We start from the raw sequence: 20,712 nt of genomic DNA, 5'->3' as shown, positions 1-20,712 counted from the left end.
TCATTTTTACTCATTCTCTCTTAAATGTTTTATTCATTCACTTTTTTCATTTTATTTTATTTTATTTTTTTTTATTCGCTTTTAAATGTCTTCTAATGTGTTTTATGTATTTTAATCTTGCCCCTGTAAAGCACTTTGAATGTCCCTGTGTCCGAATTGTGCTATATAAATAAGCTTGCCTTGCCTATTAGAATATGTTGACTTGAATCATGTGAAGACACCTGAGCACTAATCTATGGGACTTTTTGCCAAGCTCAGTTTTCTAAAAGGGGGACACTAGGAGGACTGACCAAGTGGCTTTATGTCAGCACATCTCATATATAATAATCAGTTTATGACACATCAACACCAAACTTCACAGTATGACACAATACGGCAAACTGAAGTAGGGAACAGTGTACTCTGCAGGTTATATGACACAACTGGGTCAAATAGAAACAGTCATAAAAGCATAAATAGTGTAAAAATCAAACACGGAGTACTCATCATCATCAACGATCAGAGTTCACCTTCACATACAGATGAGCTCAGCTATTTTAAGAGAAGCATTCATGGATCTTCATTTGAATGATGAATCACCTTAATGCATGAATCACACGTCAATCAAAGCTTCATTTTATACATCCATGACGATGGAATACAGAAAAAATATATATATAGAAATGCATTGGGCAAATATAGCGCATTGACTTCATGAAGGGGACTTCATGTGCTTTTTTTAAGAGAAGAAAGGCTGACTCCTCTGTAGTTCACACAGTGCACCAATAAAAAAAAATTATCACAGATATTATGGTCAAGAATTAGCACAAAGCTTTACATATATATATATATATATATATCAAATCTGCCATCTTCTTATAACTACTGGGTTCATATAAACATCATATCTGACCTCTCAGCTTCTGCATTACTGTCAAAATGACACAAATATTATAATGTTAATGTATAATGTAATAATGTATAATGGGGACAGATATAAAAAATAAAATAAATAAATAAAAAATCTTTCCTGCCACATGCCATCACACTGTACAATAACAAATAATAGTCTGGTTCATTACATACCGTCGTTATGCACTTTATGTGTTTTTTATGCACACTGTTCATTGCACCTTATTTGTTTCACGGCACAAACATTTTTACACTGCATATTCATATTTATTCTGCACTGGAATTCTACTGCTTAATACACACACTGCAAAAAAAGAAAAGTTAGGTGAACTCAAAATTCCAAGGCAACAAACTTCGATAAAATTTTAAGTTGGACAATTAAACTAAATATTTTAAGTTTTGTTTTTGAGTTTGCTCAACTCTGAATTCAGATTTTTGTCAACTCAACTTTAAGTTGTTCCAACTTACAATTTTACATTGTAATAACTTTTAATCCTTACTTCTGCTAACTTCTGCAATGTGCTGAATTGGCACGATTGTAACGCTGCTATGAAATGTCAGCTAATGTTGCGACCACAATTTTGAGTTAGCATTGATACGCTAATGGCTACTCGTGTAGCTGCAACAAGCAGCGCCGCTGGCATCAGTTAGCCGCTAGCATCAGTTAGCTGCTAGCTTTCGCTAATGACCGAATTTCACAACAAAGAAATAAGAGTTAGCAGAACTATTGTCCCTTGTTGTGAACCCCAACTTAAAGATATAAGTAACAACAACTCACCAACTTGTTTTTGAGCAGACAACTGGCTTCCTTTGTTGTGCTAACTTACATTATTGCCCTAAATGTCAATAATTTATATTTCCAAGTTTTACCAACTTAAATCACTGTTTTAGGCCAAAAAATACATGTCGGCTTTTTTGCAGTGTACTCCTTCTTTAGACTGTTTATTTTTACATTACATTTCATTGTATTTATTGTTTTTTAATATTTTATTGCTTGAAGTATGCCTAGGTTGTTCTTTTTATTTAATTGTGTTGTCATTGTCTCTGTGTGTAATGCCACTGCTACACTGTAATTTCCCAGCTTGGGATAAATGAAGTCTATCTATCTAAGTGACAGCAGGTTTTTCTGCTGCTGATGCTGACAAAACAGTTATTGACACAACATCTCTGTAGCATGTGGGCCCAGCAGAACCAGAAGAGGACGTTTCACCCGAAGCTTCACTATGTTTTCATTCATATACATTAAAATAACTCAGGAGATAAAACTTAACCGAACAAAGCCTTAAAATAATTCTGTTTATTATAGTTACAATGCAGCCTGAACGTGTTAATCCGCTGCACTTGTTCACATGTTTTCCTGGCTGCTAATTGTCTTCCTGTCCCCTGTTCTCTCTCTTTCACCTTAATACCTCCCCAGAAACCTCCGCCGCTGTCAAATCAGGGGATTATGAGCATATTTGAGATCACAATTAGGAACAGTTGCGATTCTCAATGAGGCGAGCTGCCTAACCTCATTAAGCTGCTTCCACTTGAGACGCTCTGTAAAAAATGCAATTAACTCGTGTTTTTCCCCTCTCGTGTGGACACAGAGTGCAACAGGGAGGCAGACTACTTCCTTAAGCCGTTCCTCCATTAGTCCCTGTTTATGCACCAAAAACTGCAGAAATGCTGGAACAAAAAGGAAGTCAAGTATAAAAGAGAGGGTGTTTTTCCAATTTTCGCGACATGTTTTTACTCTATTGTTCGTCTGCAGCTCAGATTGTGAGGCTGTTTCCAGAACAAAGCCGAGCACTTATGAATTCTTTTCATCTTTAATGAATGCAGTTGGTTTGTAAGATAACTTTTAAAGTGGGAGAATTAACAAATGCTCAGTATGAGCAGAGATTGTGAGGTAGAAGGTGGAACCATGTTGATATAAAAACAGTGTTTTCAACAAAGCTGGAGGCTCTAAACCTCTGGAGCTGGATGTCAGATGCAGCTATCTCCCCTCCACCCCTCCCTGCAGATAAGCATCTGCTCTAATCCCCAGAGTGAGCAGCGACCTGCTGACCCCAGCGCCTCCCTCCTCCCCTCCTCTCTGGGAGTTTTGACGTCACTTTTTCATGTGATAGAAACACCCGCAGCACAACGGAGAGGCAAAACAAACCCTCTGTGGACAGAAACACTCACTGGTCAGGTCTCCTTGTGGCACATGTTGCCACTTTAGCTTCATTTTCAACGTGCAGGGTAGTTTGATAGACTTCTATAGAACTCCCGCCAGGAGATTGATCTTAGTTAAGTGGATAAAGGCAGCACCGCCAACTCACAAACGATGGCTGGAGGAGGTGATGGCACACCTTCAATTAGAACATGTTAGATTTACTTTGCACGGCAACACTAAGAGACACTCTAAGGTCTGGCAGCCTTTTTTTATTTTGAACATGAGTTTTCATCTGCTCCAACATAAATGGCAGCTTTATACCCCCCCCCCCCCCCCCCCCCCTATTTTTTATTTCTTTATTATTACTATTATTATTTAACTATTTTTTATTATTATTATTATTATTTTTATACTATTTTTTATTATTATTATTTTACTATTTATTATTATTATTATTATTATTATTATTATTATTTTACTATTTTTTATTATTATTATTACTATTATTATTTTACTATTTATTATTATTATTATCATTATTATTATTATTATTATTATTTTGGAATTAATGAACACAAAATGACCAAAAAATTACATAAAATTAAGCAAAAAAGGACTCAAATTGACCACAAAATGACCAAAAATTACCACAATAAGACACAAATTGACCAAAAAAGACACAAAATGGCCCAAAAAAAAAAAAAAATTACCAAAGAAATGACACAAAATGACTAAAAAAAGACACAAATTGATCTAAAAGGAAACAAAATGACCAAAAAAGACACAAATTGACCACAAAATTATCAAAAAATGACACAAAATGACCAAAAAAAGACACAAAATGACCAAAAAAGACAAAAAAAGACTAAAACACATGAACACTTTAACACAGTGGAGACAGAGCTGACTTCCAAAATGATTTGGCGACCCCCAGAAATCATCTCGCGACCCCAATTGGGGTCGGGACCCCAAGGTTGAGAATAGCTGCTTTACAGCACATGAGAGGTACACTGAGAGTGTCATAGTTTGACAGAAGTCACTGAACTATTCTGTTGTGTTGGTGTACTCATGCACATTAAAAACCATTACCTTTGCACTGCCTTTATTCTTACCACCACTGAAATTTTTGCATGATAACATAGATATTACACAGATATCTACAAAAAAAAAGAGTCTGCAGTTTGCTGTATGGATCAGGCAACATCAACACATTCTATACTCAGGTGTAACCCAGTTAAAGCTGCTTTTTTCATATTTCTTTTAAATATATTTGGCCTTGTAAAGACGTCCTGTTTTTTATTTATGCAGCAAATATTGCCAGAGTGGACAAAAACCAGTCTGCACAAATGGTAACAAAGCTACTCGTCCTCAGCTCCTTCTGTTAATTCATCAATATTAAAAATACTAGACCGTACGAAGTCTCTGTGGTTTCCAGTCTGTTCCAGATGTTTCTGTGTGCTTGTCCTTCCAGACGTTTCCTGATCAATAAATCATGATGATGGAGGTATTCAGGTGACTACACTCCATCTGCAGTAAAGGTTTAGATGGAGCTGTTAGGTCCAAGCTCTTATTGATCAATATTTTATATATTTAATACAAACATTGAATCAAAGGAAGACTCTTGTTGCTATGGAGAAAGAGCCAGTCAGAGGCATGAATCAGAGCTCTGTGTGTTCATGTTGCACCAGATAAACGTTGATCCATCCAACAAAAGTGGACTACTTTTTATGTAACTTGTGTTTTTTTAATGTAACTTCTGAGTCTCATTCATATTCATAACTACCTCACTTCAAGCATTTATTTCCTGTTTAAACTCTCTTTTAGAGCCTAACCAGGAAGGTTTCTGCCCTCAACCTAGCTCAGTGATTTTGTAGCCTTAACTCACAGAAACTGCAGCTTTATTTACAATAGTGTAGCTGTTATGTGTATGTACAGGATCATCTCAATATATTAGAATATGATGGAGAAGTCAATTTTCTGATGATTTCTGGGGGTCGCCAAATCATTTTGGAAGTGAGCTCTGTCTCCACTGTGTTAAAGTGTTCATGTGTTTTAGTCTTTTTTGGTAATTTTGTTTCCTTTTTGGTCAATTTGTGTCTTTTTAAGTCATTTTGTGTAATTTCTTTGGTAATTTTGTGTCTTTTTTGGGCAATTTGTGTCTTTTTGTGGTCATTTTTGGTCATTTTGTGGTCAATTTGAGTCCTTTTTTGCTTAATTTTATGTAATTTTTTGGTCATTTTGTGCTTTTCTGACAAATCCCAAAGTAGCACAGACAGGGAGATGTTTTAGTTGTTCTCTGCTTCATTATTCGTCCAAAATTTGTCGTATCAACTGAATTTGTATGATCTGAACTGTGTGTGTGAGATTATGTTCAGTGAGTGGGGGTCGCGGACAACATGCATGTTAAATTGGGGGTCGAGACTCAAAAAGGTTGAGATCAACTGATATAGATGACATACATTTCAGAGGGCAACATTTCCACATTAAACAAAGTTTTTAAAATAGGTCTTTTGAAATATTCAAATGTTTTGAGACACTGAATTTTAGTTCTTCATTAAATGTAAGCCATAATCATTATAATTAGAAGAAATTAAATAAATGAAGACATGAAATGTTTCATTCTGTGTGTAATGGATCTATAAAATGTGTTATTTCCACTTTTTGAATTGAATTACTGAAATAAATAAACTTTCTATGATATTCTAATTTATTGCGATGCACCTGTACACTGCAAAAAAAGAAAAGTTGGGTAAACTCAAAATTTCAAGGCAACAAACTTCGATAAAATTTCAAGTTGGACAATTAAACTAAATATTTTAAGTTTTGTTTTTGAGTTTGCTCAACTCTGAATTTCTCTGGCACTGATTGTAACGCCGCTATGAAATGTCAGCTAATGTTGTGACCACAATTTTGAGTTAGCATTGATACGCTAATGGCTACTCTTGTAGCTGTAACAAGCAGCGCCGCTAGCATCAGTTAGCCGCTAGCATCAGTTAGCCGATAGCATCAGTTAGCCGCTAGCATCAGTTAGCCATTTAAAGGAAATTTAAAGAAAACTCTGAGAATTGCCTTAATCAGATAATTATAGACTTTAAAAGATATCAATATCAAATATAGCTATTACAACATAATGTTTTTGCTTGAGTAGGTAGGATTTAAAATGAAATATATGTATAGGATTTAATGAGGAATATCAAATTAATCCCATCTCATTTTAAACAGAGCCTTGTCAGCATGTTTGTGTTTGCTCTGCTGTAGTAAATACTTTCAAAGTAAAGGTCCTCTTTCATTTAGGAACTGATGCATTTACCTTCCAGCTGTTTGTTTACACTAAATAAAAGAAGCAGGAGGTGAATGTGTCACTGTGGCTGAACACACAAAGAAATCTTCAGACCTGATCAACAGAAAGGTAAAAACACAGAGAGCAGTGTTTGGGGACAAAAGGTCACAGAGGTGCTGACATTAGATCTGATAATCCAATCAGCTGATTGACTCACTGAGCTTCACAGAGCAGCTTAGAGGGAGCTGCTACACTTATACATACCAATATACACTACTGGTCAAAAGTTTTAGAACACACCAACTTTTCCAGAATTTAATTGAAAATTATGCAGTTTAATGTCTCAGTGTACTCTAAAATTAATGCACATTTGCAACATTTAAAATTCTTTATTGAGCATGATAGTGTTTTGAAAGTAAAACAAAGATTCAAAATCACATTTTATGTTGGACTAAAGGACTAAAAAAAGACACAAAATGACTTGAAAAAGACACAAAATGACAAAAAAAGACACAAAATGACTTACAAAGACATGAAAAGAATTCAAAAATGGACTAAATAGCCCAAGACTCCATAGAGTTAAGTTGTTAACCCATTTCTTGTTCCCTGAAAAAGGCCTACTTGTATAATTCTGAAATGTACATTATTTTTCAGTTTTGGTTAAGCTTCCCTTTTTTTATTTACCTCTGGCAGTTCACCACTTACCTTTGTACCCTTTCAAGCTGTTCATTTGACTTGATCTGCTTGAATTTCAATAAAAAACTGGGAAAATTGGGGTGTTCTAAAACTTTTGACCGGTAGTCTATATCACCACAGTTACACTAATTAACTGTAACCATTTCATTTAACAGGTTTCAGCAGATGATTGAGGTCAGAGGTCGCGATTTAGTTTATAATAAATTCATAAATATCTGAAACTCAGCAGCAGGAAAAAGTTTTTAACCGGGGTTGTGTTTATGTTTGTATGTTTGTGTGTTTGTGTCGCTGTGTGACTCAGCTCTCTGCACACATGGTTTATGAAAAAAAACGATCACGTGCCCGTTTGTCCTTCAAGTCCAACATAAGGCTGAGACATCATGTATTCCCTTTGCTATTGTTAGAAAAATTGTAAGGTTTTTAATGGGTTCGTAGGGAGAGAGACGTGGTTCAGACTTCACAAACTGAAACACGTCTGTTTGTATTCAGGGACATGAGTTGTTGAACCCGGTGAATCTCTGTAAAATGCACATTTTTTGACGCATTGTAATAAAACTACACTACCGGTCAAAAGTTTTAGAACACCCCAATTTTTCCATTTTTTTAAATTGAAATTCAAGCAGTTCATGTCAAATGAACAGCTTGAAAGGGTACAAAGGTAAGTGGTGAACTGCCAGAGGTAAATAAAAAAAGGTAAGCTTAACCAAAACTGGAAAATAATGTACATTTCAGAATTATACAAGTAGGCCTTTTTCAGGGAACAAGAAATGGATTAACAACTTAACTCTATGGAGTCTTGGGCTATTCTGTCCATTTTTGAATTCTTTTCATGTCTTTGTAAGTCATTTTGTGTCTTTTTGGTCATTTTGTGACTTTTAGTGTCTTTTTTTAGTCATTTTGTGTCTTTTTTTAGTCCTTTAGTCCAACATAAAATGTGATTTTGAATCTTTTTTTTACTTTCAAAACACTATCATGCTCAATAAAGAATTTTAAATGTTGCAAATGTGCATTAATTTCAGAGTACACTGAGCATAATTTTCAATTAAATTCTGGAAAAGTTGGTGTGTTCTAAAACTTTTGACCAGTAGTGTATGTTAAACTGAGAACTTGGACGTCTCCTGCTCATCATTCCCCATCAACGATCTGCGCAGAAAAATGGTGAGGGTTTTTCTGTTGGTGACAGATTATTCAATTTTCAAGGTTTCCTCATGAAATTACACTATCCACTGTGGGACTAATAAAGGAAATCTTAATCTTATATTTTTTTTAACTGAGTATATACTGGCTAATTTTGGGGGCATTGGTTACAGGTTTAGATTCAGCTTTTATTACAGAATCCGTCACATTTTGCTGATTTAGGATGAATCTGTTATATTTGGATAACTAGTGCAGTATGTATTGGTTAGCATGCTAATCGTGAGATAGCACATTACGCAGTATGCTGCACTGAAAGTACATTAACATGAACCCAATTAGCTGATATACTATATCGCATGTAAGTATTTCATATCAAATGATTATGGGCATTACACTTAGCAACATGAACATCATCCCTGAATTACATATAATGCAACATAAGAAGTGACTAAAGCTAAATCTCCGATTAGCATGCTAATCGCACTACGTCTGCAACTCCATAAAACACTTTTCATAAGGTACACACACCATCCAGCACATACACATTGAACATTGATATTAACTGGAAACTATTAGAATAGTTTTGGAAAATTGAACCTTGTAGCCACTTTAAAACTGAAAGATAGGTAGGCTAAATAGATTTATACATGAGATGAGTCAGGAGTAGAGAAATCCAGAGTGAATTGTGTTACTGACCAGGTGTAGTTCTATCACACAATGGGGCGGAGCTCCACTAAAAGGCGTCCCATCGGACAATGCTGCAACACGTCCTATGTAAATAATGATATTTCGAAAAAATGAATTCAAAAATCTTCAAAATCGACGATGCACACCTTTGTGCCATGCACAAGCCACATATGAAATCTGAGGTCAGTCTGACTAACGGTCAGCGAGATATGCCCTTGACACACATCTACACACACACACACACACACACACACACACACACACACAGACGCTTCTTGCTTCATAGATAGATTATAAGAAGGCCAATAGCTCAGATAACTGGCTCCACTGTAGCTCTCCTATTTCCCACAGGCCTGTTAGAGCAGAGTTTGTGTTCCCACAGCAGCAAAATGTGACTACAAACTGTCTTTTAGGCTTTGTAACTCATAAGTCATGTTTCCATCAGGTTAAAAAGTGGTGACGTATGGTTTCGGATCGTCGCATAAACACTTAGCGACAGTTTCGACCGTGACGTCTCATACGAAACGGATTTAACACGAGAGAGACGCGGCAAACGTAAACAATAAGGAAGGAGACGCAAAAAAACCCAAAAACAAACGGCTGGCCAAACGGCCACTCGGGACAGCTAACATTCAAATTATCTATCTGTCTGTCTATCTATCTATCTATCTATCTATCTATCTATCTATCTATCTATCTATCTATCTATCTATCTATCTATCTATCTATCTATCTATCTATCTATCTATCTATCTATCTATCTATCTATCTATCTATCTATCTATCTATCTAATCTATCTATCTATCTATCTTTTCTCCAGTCGTGTTTACTCTTGGGCTTCAGAGATCCTTCACAAATCTCTAGATAAAATGTCTCTGCACAAGTCTAGATTAGATAAAGCCACATTTATAAAAATGAATCTTCTCCGTTCCTCTTCTAACACTCCCCGGGCCCATTGTTCTCTCTGAAAGACGCCATTGTCCCGTGTGTGAGAAGTCATTAGCACCTGGGCTGTGGGCTCCTGGAGGTCTGCCCACTGAGACCATCAGAGGCTGGTGGGCCGAGGTGTCAGGACTCACACATCCCCTCTGTCCCAACAGGCCCCGGGACAGGAGGGTGACACGAGGGGGCGGGGGCGTATGTGCTCAGAGACGAGCGGGGGGGAGGGTGTGAGTGTGTGTGAGAGGCGCACACACACACACACACACACACACACACACACACGCAGACAATGTGGGAGTGTGAGTGGCAGCGAGGACAATAAAGCTCTGAGCTACATGTGGCTTTGAGCCTTTCTCAGCAGGTCAGAGGTTGAATATCATCTGCTGAGAAAAAAACTGCTTAACTGCTTTCAGTTTAACCTCTGAACCTCTGAAAAGTATGTTTTCTTTTAAAAGATCGCCAAAAGTACACAGTTTATCATCATAAGAAACTGGGAAAACAGGCATTATCTTCAGAGTTTCAACTTTCCAACAGTCCTTGAACGGATCATTGATTACGAAGGTTTCCGTTTTGAAAAGTGACAAAAACAGGAGAGGCTGTTTACACAGAGCAGAGAGGAGAGGACAGGAGAGGAGAGGCTGTTTACACAGAGCTGAGAGGAGAGGACAGGACAGGAGAGGCTGTTTACACAGAGCTGAGAGGAGAGGACAGGACAGGAGAGGCTGTTTACACAGACCAGAGAGGAGAGGACAGGAGAGGCTGCAAACATGACAATACTTCAATATGTACAGTATGTGGAGAAAACTGGTTTTTACAACATTCAGGACACTGGTGGGCACTTGGAAAAGTTTTTATACATAAATTCTGTTTTATTATAATTATAATTTTTTTAATGAGAGAAATTCAGCTTTTAAAAAAAAATCATTCTGATTTCAGTCATTCTAACTGTTATTCTGCACAAAGACATGTTTGAGTTGTTTCCACTTCTAGCCATGATTGTGCTGAATCCATATCCCATTTATGGAGTTTATATATACTTGTATGTGGGGGAGGGAGGGGTGGGTTTTGTCATTTTTACTGTTTGTTTTTATTCTTTTTTTTTTTGTAAAGCACTTTGTGTTGCATTTTTATGTATGAAAAGCGCTATATAAATAAAGTTTGATTTGATTTGATATGAGAGAGTTTATATGTTGCAGTGAAAATTGAGGCCACAGTAAGTAAAACATAAAAGGAGCAAACAAACTGCTTGTTGGGGTTCAGAGGGTTAAATATCTGCAGAAAAGAACGGATCTTCACTCAGCCAAAACATCCATCAGACAACAAGAGAACAGTTGCAGTTGTCCGTCAGCTGTCTGTTACTCTGTGGAAGAACTAAAGAGACAAACAGCCTCCAGTGCTGCTTTACTGTAAATAACGTACATTATTGTGTTATTCTGAGAGTTGGATTGGAGCCATGAGCGCTCACACAGCCAGCAGCAGAATAAATAAAAGAGTCTGAAGCATCAAAAAGCAGCAGTGAGGCACATTTAGTGGAGAAGAAAGAGCTGCATGGCTCTCTGTGTTTAACCTCAGAGTATATGTGCTGAATACGTCTCCGCACATAAATGCTTTACATCTCTTTACTGTTTAATGGATCAAAGAGAGAGAGAGTGTGTGAGAGAGAGTGATAGAGAGAGTGAGAGATTGAGATAGAAAGAGAGAGAGATAGTGAGAGAGAGAGAGAGCTATCCGTCTTTTATCTTCAGCCTGTGAAGCTTTTAATATATATGGGGCCGTGGACGGAGACTTGAGCATTAATTATTGAATTTCAAAGAGTAAACAATCTCCTGCCCTCCCTCACCTCTTTATTTTTTAATTTTTTTTACACAGTACGTAGAGTAATTATCGTTGCAGGGCAGCAAACATGTTTTTTTATCATGCAAACAACATGAACAGAAGCTAAACATGCAAAAGCTGCACACAGAGAATAAAATCAGCAGGGAATCACTACAAGCTTTTATACTCTACTGAGCTGCTGTACAGGACGACTGCACACTGCGCTCATTTTGGTCACTTTTACTGATTAATTATGATTTAACAACCTCAGTGATTTGTGCTCATGTGCTCACCGAGGCACAAACACTGTTCAGCTTACACATTCTGGCTTTTAAGCAAATGATTGGTGCACGCTTTGCATTGAGGTTCATTCTGAGACATCTGAAAAAAAAAATTTTTTTAAATGAAAAATGTAAAAAATGAAAATAATAAAATAGTAATGATAATAATAATAATAGTAATAATAATAATATTATTATTAATAACAATAATGAAAAATGTATAAAATTAAAATAATAAAATAGTAATGATAATAATAATAGTAATAATATTAATAACAATAATGAAAAATGTATAAAATTAAAATAATAAAATAGTAATGATAATAATAATAATAGTAATAATAATAATAATAGTAATGACAATAATAATAATAATAATAATAATAACAATAAGGCTGGTTAAAAGATTAAACTCAGAGAAAGTGGTTAATAGTATTATATTATTATATTTAATTCTTTGGCAGTTCATTAACAGAGATGTTTTACCTCTAAGGAAACAAAAGAGATTCTTATTAGATTATTCTTATTATTATAATTTTTCATGATGCTCACAAGAGCCAAAAAATAGTGTTCTATGTTAAATTAACACGCTTTAATAAAACTAAACTGTCACATAGCACCAGCAGTGTGAAATATCTGCTGTTATTTAACATAAAGGCACAAAGATATCCTGCAACACACACACACACACACACCTGGGCCCGGGGCTGCAGCAGAGACAACAGGCAGCACCGTAAAGTCATCAGCAGTGATTCAGCTGCTGTTTGTTCTCGTCACTCAGAGCAAAGGCTGCTGGGAAACATCAAAGCTGCAGCCTGGTGTTGGACGGTGTTATTGGTTTGGGGGCTGAGGGCCGTTAAAGTTCATATTTACAGACGAGACTGGTTATGTTCATTACTTGTCATGTTGTCTCATGTAAAGACTCACTAACTCACTAACAGCTGCTGGAGGAACTCACAGCAAACTGCAGCTTCCATCAGGATAAAACTTTGCTTAACCTGCTGCCCCTGCGACCCGGCCCGCGGATAAGAGGCGAAAAAATGGATGGATATGATCGCTGAGAATCAGAATTATATAGGATATCACTGGTTTTATCCTTCAAATATATACAGTATGATGTATTCTGTGTCAAAAATAAACCTGAAACTTCAATCAGAAAACTTTTTAACAGACTCACAGATTTCGTGTCTTGCTGACTCGGTTTAGAGTTAGTTTTTTAGTTAGAGTTGAGTTTATCATCTTGAACTTGCAGTGCACCTGCAGACATCCAGGTTATTTCTTCACTTAGGACTCTTGGATGGCTGCTCCTCTCTGAGCTGAACTCTCGTCACAGTGAGAATTTGATATGACAGTTAATGAGACAGCTCTGCCATCTGAAGACACCTTCTCTGCTACGAGAGCGACGTGAACCTTCGTCTTTACTCTTCTTCATCAGCTCTCCTGAAATGTTCCGACGCAGTGAACTCCTCGTTTGACTTCACCTGAACCGACAAACATTTCATCATCTGTGATGATGTCAGGCTTCACGTTCTCTCTGTTCGGCTCAGCTCGGTCTATATATTGATCCGTGGTGCGGGCAGGTTTTGTTCTGGTATTGATCGCTGATGATTGCGGCTCAGTGTGATATTGGGTTTCCAGATTAAAGTGCGAGGTCACTAGTCAGTTATGAGGTCGCTCGTTAGTTAATGGAGTTCAGACACTAGAGCGCTCTCTGGCGGCTCAAACCGCCGCTGTGTTTTTCTTCTTGTTACTGTTTTTAGTCATCGATCAGGCCGGCGTGATCAGATCACATGACTTGTCCAAGGCGTCACATCGTAAAACCTTCAGCAGCGTTTTTCTGTCGTCAGCTTCAAACTCCATGAGGCCAGTTTGTGTTTGATGATAACAGAACAAGTAAAACTGGAGATAAGGTCAAATATATTTAGGATAAAAGAGCAAGAGAGCGAGAGAGAGAGAACGAGTGAAAGAGAGTGAGAGAGAGTGTGAGAGAGCGAGAAGCGAGAGAGAAAGCAAAAGAATGAGAGAGTGAGGGCAAGAAGGAGAGAGAGAGAGAGAGCAAGGTAGATTGAGAGAACAGGCGAAAGAGATCGAGAAAGCGAGAGAGAGAGAAAGAGTGAGAGAGAGAACAAGAGACATCTGGAGAGCAAGCGAGTGAGAGAGAGAGAATGAGCGAGAAACAAATGGAGAGAGAGAGAGAGAGAGAGAGAAGAAAGAGAGCAAGAAAGAGAGAGAGAGCGAGTGAAAGAGAGTGAGAGAGCATGAGAGAGCATGAGAGAGCGAGAAAGAGCGAGAGAGAGCGAAAGAATGAGAGTGAGGGCAAGAAGGATAGAGAGAGAGAGCCAGGGAGATTGAAAGAACAAGCGAAAGAGAGCGAGAAAGCAAGAGAGAGAGAAAAGAGTGAGAGAGAGAGAGAACAAGAGACAGCAGGAGAGCAAGCGAGTGAGAGAGAGAGAGAGAGAGAATGAGCGAGAAACAAATGGAGAGAGAGCGAGAGAGAGTGAGAGAGAAGAAAGAGAGCAAGAGAAAGAGAGAGAGAGAGCATCACTTAGCCGCTAGCATCAGTTAGCTGCTAGCGTCAGTTAGCCGCTAGCTTTCACTAATGATAGAATTTCACCACTTTCCCGCATTTCCCAACAAAGAAATAAGAGTTATCAGAACTATTGTCCCTTGTTGTGAACCCCAACTTAAAGATATAAGTAACAACAACTCACCAACTTGTTTTTGAGCAGACAACTGGCTTCCTTTGTTGTGCTAACTTACATTATTGCCCTAAATGTCAGTAATTTATATTTCCAAGTTTTACCAACTTAAATCACTGTTTTAGGCCAAAAAATACAAGTTGGCTTTTTTGCAGTGCAGTTAGGCATTGTAGGGCAGTACAGATGCCCAAAATTTCTACTTAAGGTAACAAAGTATTTGTACTTTGTTAGTTGACACCTCTGGATAGCAACATGTCATAGTAAACATTACTTAAGTTTATATACAGGGAGGATGAAAAGGAGTCAGAAACGGACAAAATAGCCCAAATCTCCAAAGGGTTAAATATATTTTCCTCTCACCTGCTGTTGAACTTCTCCGGGTGTTTTTCCCGCATCAGGTGGAAGCGGTGTGCGATGGAGGCGTCCTGCAGGACAGAACAGACACATCTTCAGTAAACCTACACATCATCACAGCTTACTAGCAGACAAACACAACAAGATGTTGTCATTTTCTTTCACAGTGCAGAGGAGAACTGGGGACTACCTGCATCTGTCGTTCTAAAGAAATATGAGGGTTTGTAATTTTACATGAGATAAATCAGAAAATGATGAAGCTTCAAACTGTCCTTTCATGTCACGGCGACACAAATCAGTTTAACTGCTTCACTGTCTGAGGTCTCAGGATTTTCCCTCTGAACCCCAACGAGCTGTTTCCTGTCACTTTTTCCTCTCTGTGTCCTCGTTTTTTCACAGTAATGTAAAAAAAGTGATATAAATCTATAAGTCCTGCAGCTCTATGGAATTTCAGTTGAATTTCACTGATAATTTGTTTTTTAAAATTGGGAATAAAACAGACTTCCTATATAAAAACTTCACAAATGTTACAAAACAACACAGAATGACCGAAAAAATTGCGTAAAATTACCAAAAAACACACAAAATCACCCCAAACACAATGTAAGATGACTAAAAAAGGACACAAAACAAAAGAGAGAGAGAGAGCGAGAAGAGAGCAAGAAAGAACAAGAGAGATAACGAGAGAGTGAGGGAGAGAGCGAGAAAGAGAGAGAGAGATAGAGAGAGAGAGTGAGGGAGAGAGCGAGAAAGAGTGAGAGAGAGAGAGAGAGAGAGAGAGTGAGGGAGAGAGCGAGAAAGAGTGAGAGAGCAAGAAAGAGCGAGAGAGAGAGAACAAGAGAGAGAGAGCAAAAGAGAGTGAGAAAGAGCGAGAGAGAGAGCAAAAGCAAGAGAGAGCGAGAAGAGAGAGAGAGTGAGGGAGAGAGCGAGAAAGAGTGAGAGAGAGAGAGAGAGAGAGTGAGGGAGAGAGCGAGAAAGAGTGAGAGAGCAAGAAAGAGCGAGAGAGAGAGAGAACAAGAGAGAGAGCAAAAGAGAGTGAGAAAGAGCGAGAGAGAGAGAGCGAGAAGAGAGCAAGCAAGAGCGAGAGAGAAAGAAAAAGCGAGCGAGAGAGAGAGCGAGAGAGAGAGAGAGAGAGAGAGAGAAACTTGACACCCAAATGTTACAAAAACAACATAAAATGACCAAAAAAATGACGTAAAATTACCAAAAAACACACAAAATGACTAAGATCGGACAGGAAATGACCCAAAAACTATTTTAAATGACTGCAGCTTCAGTGAAACCTCACATCACATCACATCACAGCTCACTATCAGGCAAACACAACAAGATGTTTCAGCTTCACCACCTCTCACTCTCAGAACAAACAGTTTATATAAAATAAAGACATTCATCCGTATCTCTTCGGTAAACTAAAGGACAATTAAAGTGACAAGAGACGAGGTTTCTGCTTTAACTTATGGTTATGAAGTAAATTTGCACAATTGCACAGTGTAACAGCAGTGAAATAATGACACATCGGTGATTGAACGGCTCTTCAGCGGGGCCGACCTCCTGCTAAATGAAAGCCTGATTTACGGCTCAAAGCAGGTGCTTATGAGCTGCATGTTCACTTCTGAGTCAGGCTGGCTCATTGTCAGCAGCAGCAGAGTCTTTCAGCTTCACTGCTTTCATTCATTCTTTCACGATAAAAGCTCATCAGATAGCATTTTTCTTAGAAACAACTTGACAAAACAGCTCAAATCTAAAAAAAACCCAGCTCAAACTCAATTAAATATCTTGCAATAGCAGGGAGGGAAATGGCTCTGAATCAATGCACTAAGGTGAGAATCCTTACCGTTGTTTCTTGAAAATGAACCAGGAGCATCTAATATAACTTTTTTGTCAAACAGTTAGAAGACCAGTCTTGTATTTAACCTCTTACCATTTAAAGACTTTTGGTAACGCTTTATATTAAGGTCCTTGTAATAACCATTAATTAACAAGTAATAAGGCCCTTGTAAGTCCTTACAAGATGCTTATTAACATTATTGTGTGTTTATAAGCTTATATAAGTGTTAATAATGGCATTACAAACACTTTGGTCATTTTGGAGACGCTTTATAATAAGGTCCTTAATAACCATTAATTAACAAGTAATAAGGCATTGTTCTCGCTTTAGATCCGGTAGTTGCAAAAAGCATAGTTAACTTATAGTTAACTTATAATAGATGAGCAATAAAGTATATTTTAATATCAATAAGCAAACAGAATAAGATTAATAAAGGCATGGCAAAGACATAATGGGTGGGTCATGGGTGTTTGTAATGCCATTATTAACACTTATATAAGCTAATAAACACACAATAATGCATCTTGTAAGGACTTACAAGGGCCTTATTACTTATTAATTAATGGTTATTACAAGGACCTTAACATAAAGTGTTACCAAATCCTCTGTGTGCCGAGATCAGAAGATCACATTCAGGTGCAAGACAAAGAACATGAACTAGCCAGACACAAAATCAGTGTGCAGACTGCCGTAGTTAAAGTTTCTGCAGGATGTGACCTCCAGCTCCTGGAACATTCATCCTATTAATCAGATAACCAGGAGAATAATCTGCTACATAATGTGTGTACCAGTTGATATCTATAAGCTAAAGGAAGCAGTCTCTATGAGTGTATGAGGGGGATGTCCTGAGGAGGAAGGAAGCGTCTGGTCAGAGGTCAGAGGTCACAGGCCTCAGACTCTCCTCATGTGTTTAACCTTTGACCTCTGGGTCGGAGGGTGAGTGTGACCCTGATCAGTCGGAGCAGCAGCCTCAGTGTGACCTCTGACACACACACACACACACACACACACACACACACACACACACACACACACACACACACACACAGCGAGGATCAGGCTGTCACAACAACGTTATGGATGCTCCAGGACCGCATGCAGCTCATGAGATAAATGAGATAAAGCAGAAAATGATGAAGCTTCAAACTGTCCTTTTCAGTTTAACCTCTTCACTGTCTGAGGTCTCAGGATTTTCCCTCTGAACCCCAACGAGCTGTTTCCTGTTACTTTTTCCTCTCTGTGTCCTCGTTTTTTCACAGTAATGTATAAAATCGATATAAATCTATAAGTCCTGCAGCTCTATGGAATTTCAGTTGAATTTCACTGATAAATAATTTTTTTAAATTGGGAATAAAACAGACTTTCTATCTAAAAACTTCCCAAATGTTACAAAAACAACACAGAATGACCCCAAAAAATACGCAAAATTACCAAAAAACACACAAAATCGACCCAAAAACAATGTAAGATGACTAAAAAAATGACACGAAGAAAGAGAGATAGAGAGCAAGCAAGAGAGAGAGCGAGCGAGAAGACAGCGAGAGAGAGAGAGAGAGAGAGCGAGCGAGAAGACAGCGAGAGAGAGCAAGAAAGAGCGAGAGAGAGAAAGAAAGAGTGAGGGAGGGAGCGAGAAAGAGCGAGAGAGAGAACGAGAGAGAGCAAAAGAGAGTGAGAAAGAGCGAGAGAGAGAGAGAGCGAGAGCAAGAGAGAGCAACAAGAGAGAGAGCGAGCGAACGAGCGAGAGATCGAGCAAGAGAGAGCGAGAGAGAAAAAGAGAGAGAGAGAGCGAGAGATCGAGCAAGAGAGAGCGAGAGAGAAAAAGCGAGAGAGAGCGAGAAAGAGCGAGAGAGAGCAACAAGAGAGAGAGAGAGCGAGAAGAGAGCGAGAAAGATCGAGAGAGCGAGAGATTGAGCAAGAGAGAGAGCGAGAGAGAGAGAAAAAGCGAGAGAGAGAGAGAGAGAGCAAGAGAGAAAAACTTCCCAAATGTTACAAGTGTAGCTCCGCGGAAAACTTCAGACTATTTTCTCTGTTGATGTGGCTCAGTTCTGTGTGTTTTTAATGACTTTTTGAAGTTAAACCCACACACACACACACACATACACACACACACACACACACACACACACACACTTAGTGATGTGATCAGTTAAACAGAGATGATGTGAGTCAGAGCAGATCTGAGGATCAACTGATAAACTGATAAACTGACAGAGAACATCAGTTAAAGACGTATGGATCAGAGATGACATCATCACAGGAAGTCATAAAGCGTGATGTATATGTGATGTTAACGTATGGACGGGAGTTATTGTTTAATAAGATCATCTGTTTCTGTTTAAAGTGCTCCGCATGACACAACCTCCACTTACAGCCTGAACACCAGCAGGACTCTGGAATAACCAGAGACATATATTAAGTGTTATACTATAAATATATATATAAAAACATTATGTACGTTTCTAGGAGCTTCCTGTCTGTTATCAGCTAACATGTCCAGAACAGTTCTGACTGTAATAAGACAAATCAGTGTTTAATACAATTAGACTAACTGGACCTCAGTCAAGTAACATCATTTGATAGATAACACTTTTATGTATCTCTCATTTCTAATCAGTTTAACTGCTTCACTGTCTGAGGGCTCAGGATTTAACCCTCTGAACCCGAACACGCTCTTCTCACATTTTACTCACTGTGTTCTTGTGTTTCACTGTGATATATAAAATCTCTATAAATCTATAAGTCCTGCAGATCAGTGGAATCAGCACAATCAGAACAACTCAAACATGTCTTTGTGCAGAATAACACAGCTAGAATGACAGAAACCAGAAAAAAGTTGAATTTCTCTGCTCAATGTTTTTTTTAAATGGGAATAAAATATAAAAACTTCCCAAATGTTACAAAAACAACACAAAATTACCAAAAAACAATGTAAAATGACAAAAAAAACCCCACTAAATTACCAAAAAACGACACAAAATTACCAAAAAAAACTATGTAAATGACAAAAAATCACTAAATTACCAAAAAATGACACAAAATTACAAAAATAACAATGTAAAATGACAAAAACCCCCCCCACAAAATTACCAAAAAAGGACACAAAATTACCCCAAAAAACAATGTAAAATGACAAATAAAACCCCACTAAATTACCAAAAAACAACACAAAATTACCAAAAAAAAACCAATGTAAAATGACAAAAAAAACACACAAAATGACCAAAAAACGACACAAAATGACTAAAACTAATTTCTCCACATATTGTACATATTGAAGTATTGTCATGTTTCCAGCCTCTCCTGTCCTCTCCTCTCTGCTCTGTGTAAACAGCCTCTCCTGTCCTCTCCTCTCAGCTCTGTGTAAAACAGATTTTCAGTGAATATTTGTCACATGACCGTTGGTCTCAGCAGAATCAATCATGTCTTCACAGTGTCTCTGAGGAGAATTTAATGTTTTTAACAGGATCTGGTTAGTGCAAACGCTTTATTTTAAATTACACATGAAGAAAAAAAGAGATTCTGACACAAATATCAACATTTTAACACAAGTTTTGGTCACTTTTTAGAATAGAATGCTCGTAACCGATGGTACATTCAAGGACCGTAGGCAAGTTCTAACTCCGACAATAATGCCTGTTTTTTTCTATGATAAACTGTATTTTTTTTACTGATATAAAGCTGGAAATATGAACCCTCTGCTAAAACGATTACTAATATGTTGTCAATAAATACAAATGACATAATGTTCTATGTATAAACTTGACACAGTGTATTAATATCAGCCCCGGGTTCATCAGCAGGCGTTAATCTGCCAACAGGATCTAACAGCAGAAGGAGCGAGCTGCTGCTAAAGAGGCAACCAGGGTTTCCTTTCAGACTTTTCCACTTCGTAAGCCAAACTGTCAACACTTTACTCAGTAAAAGTACAACTTTGAGGTACTTTTTGATGCTGATACTT

At 37.8% G+C, this 20,712-nt stretch overlaps 1 protein-coding gene across 1 annotated transcript in view; it reads right to left on the bottom strand.

Moving 5' to 3' along the window:
* Positions 1-20,712, bottom strand: part of LOC131978859 (diacylglycerol kinase beta) — a 142,577-nt gene that overhangs the window by 34,543 nt on the left and 87,322 nt on the right. The window contains exon 22 of the mRNA XM_059342659.1: positions 14,930-14,994. Within this exon, the coding sequence (XP_059198642.1) occupies positions 14,930-14,994 (65 nt within the window). The remainder of the gene's footprint in view (positions 1-14,929; positions 14,995-20,712) is intronic.

The sequence above is a fragment of the Centropristis striata genome, chromosome 10, assembly GCF_030273125.1.
Source record: "Centropristis striata isolate RG_2023a ecotype Rhode Island chromosome 10, C.striata_1.0, whole genome shotgun sequence".
Lineage (NCBI taxonomy): Eukaryota > Metazoa > Chordata > Actinopteri > Perciformes > Serranidae > Centropristis > Centropristis striata.
The sequence above is the reverse complement of the archived record's forward strand: the minus strand, read 5'-3'. Positions and strand labels throughout refer to the sequence as shown.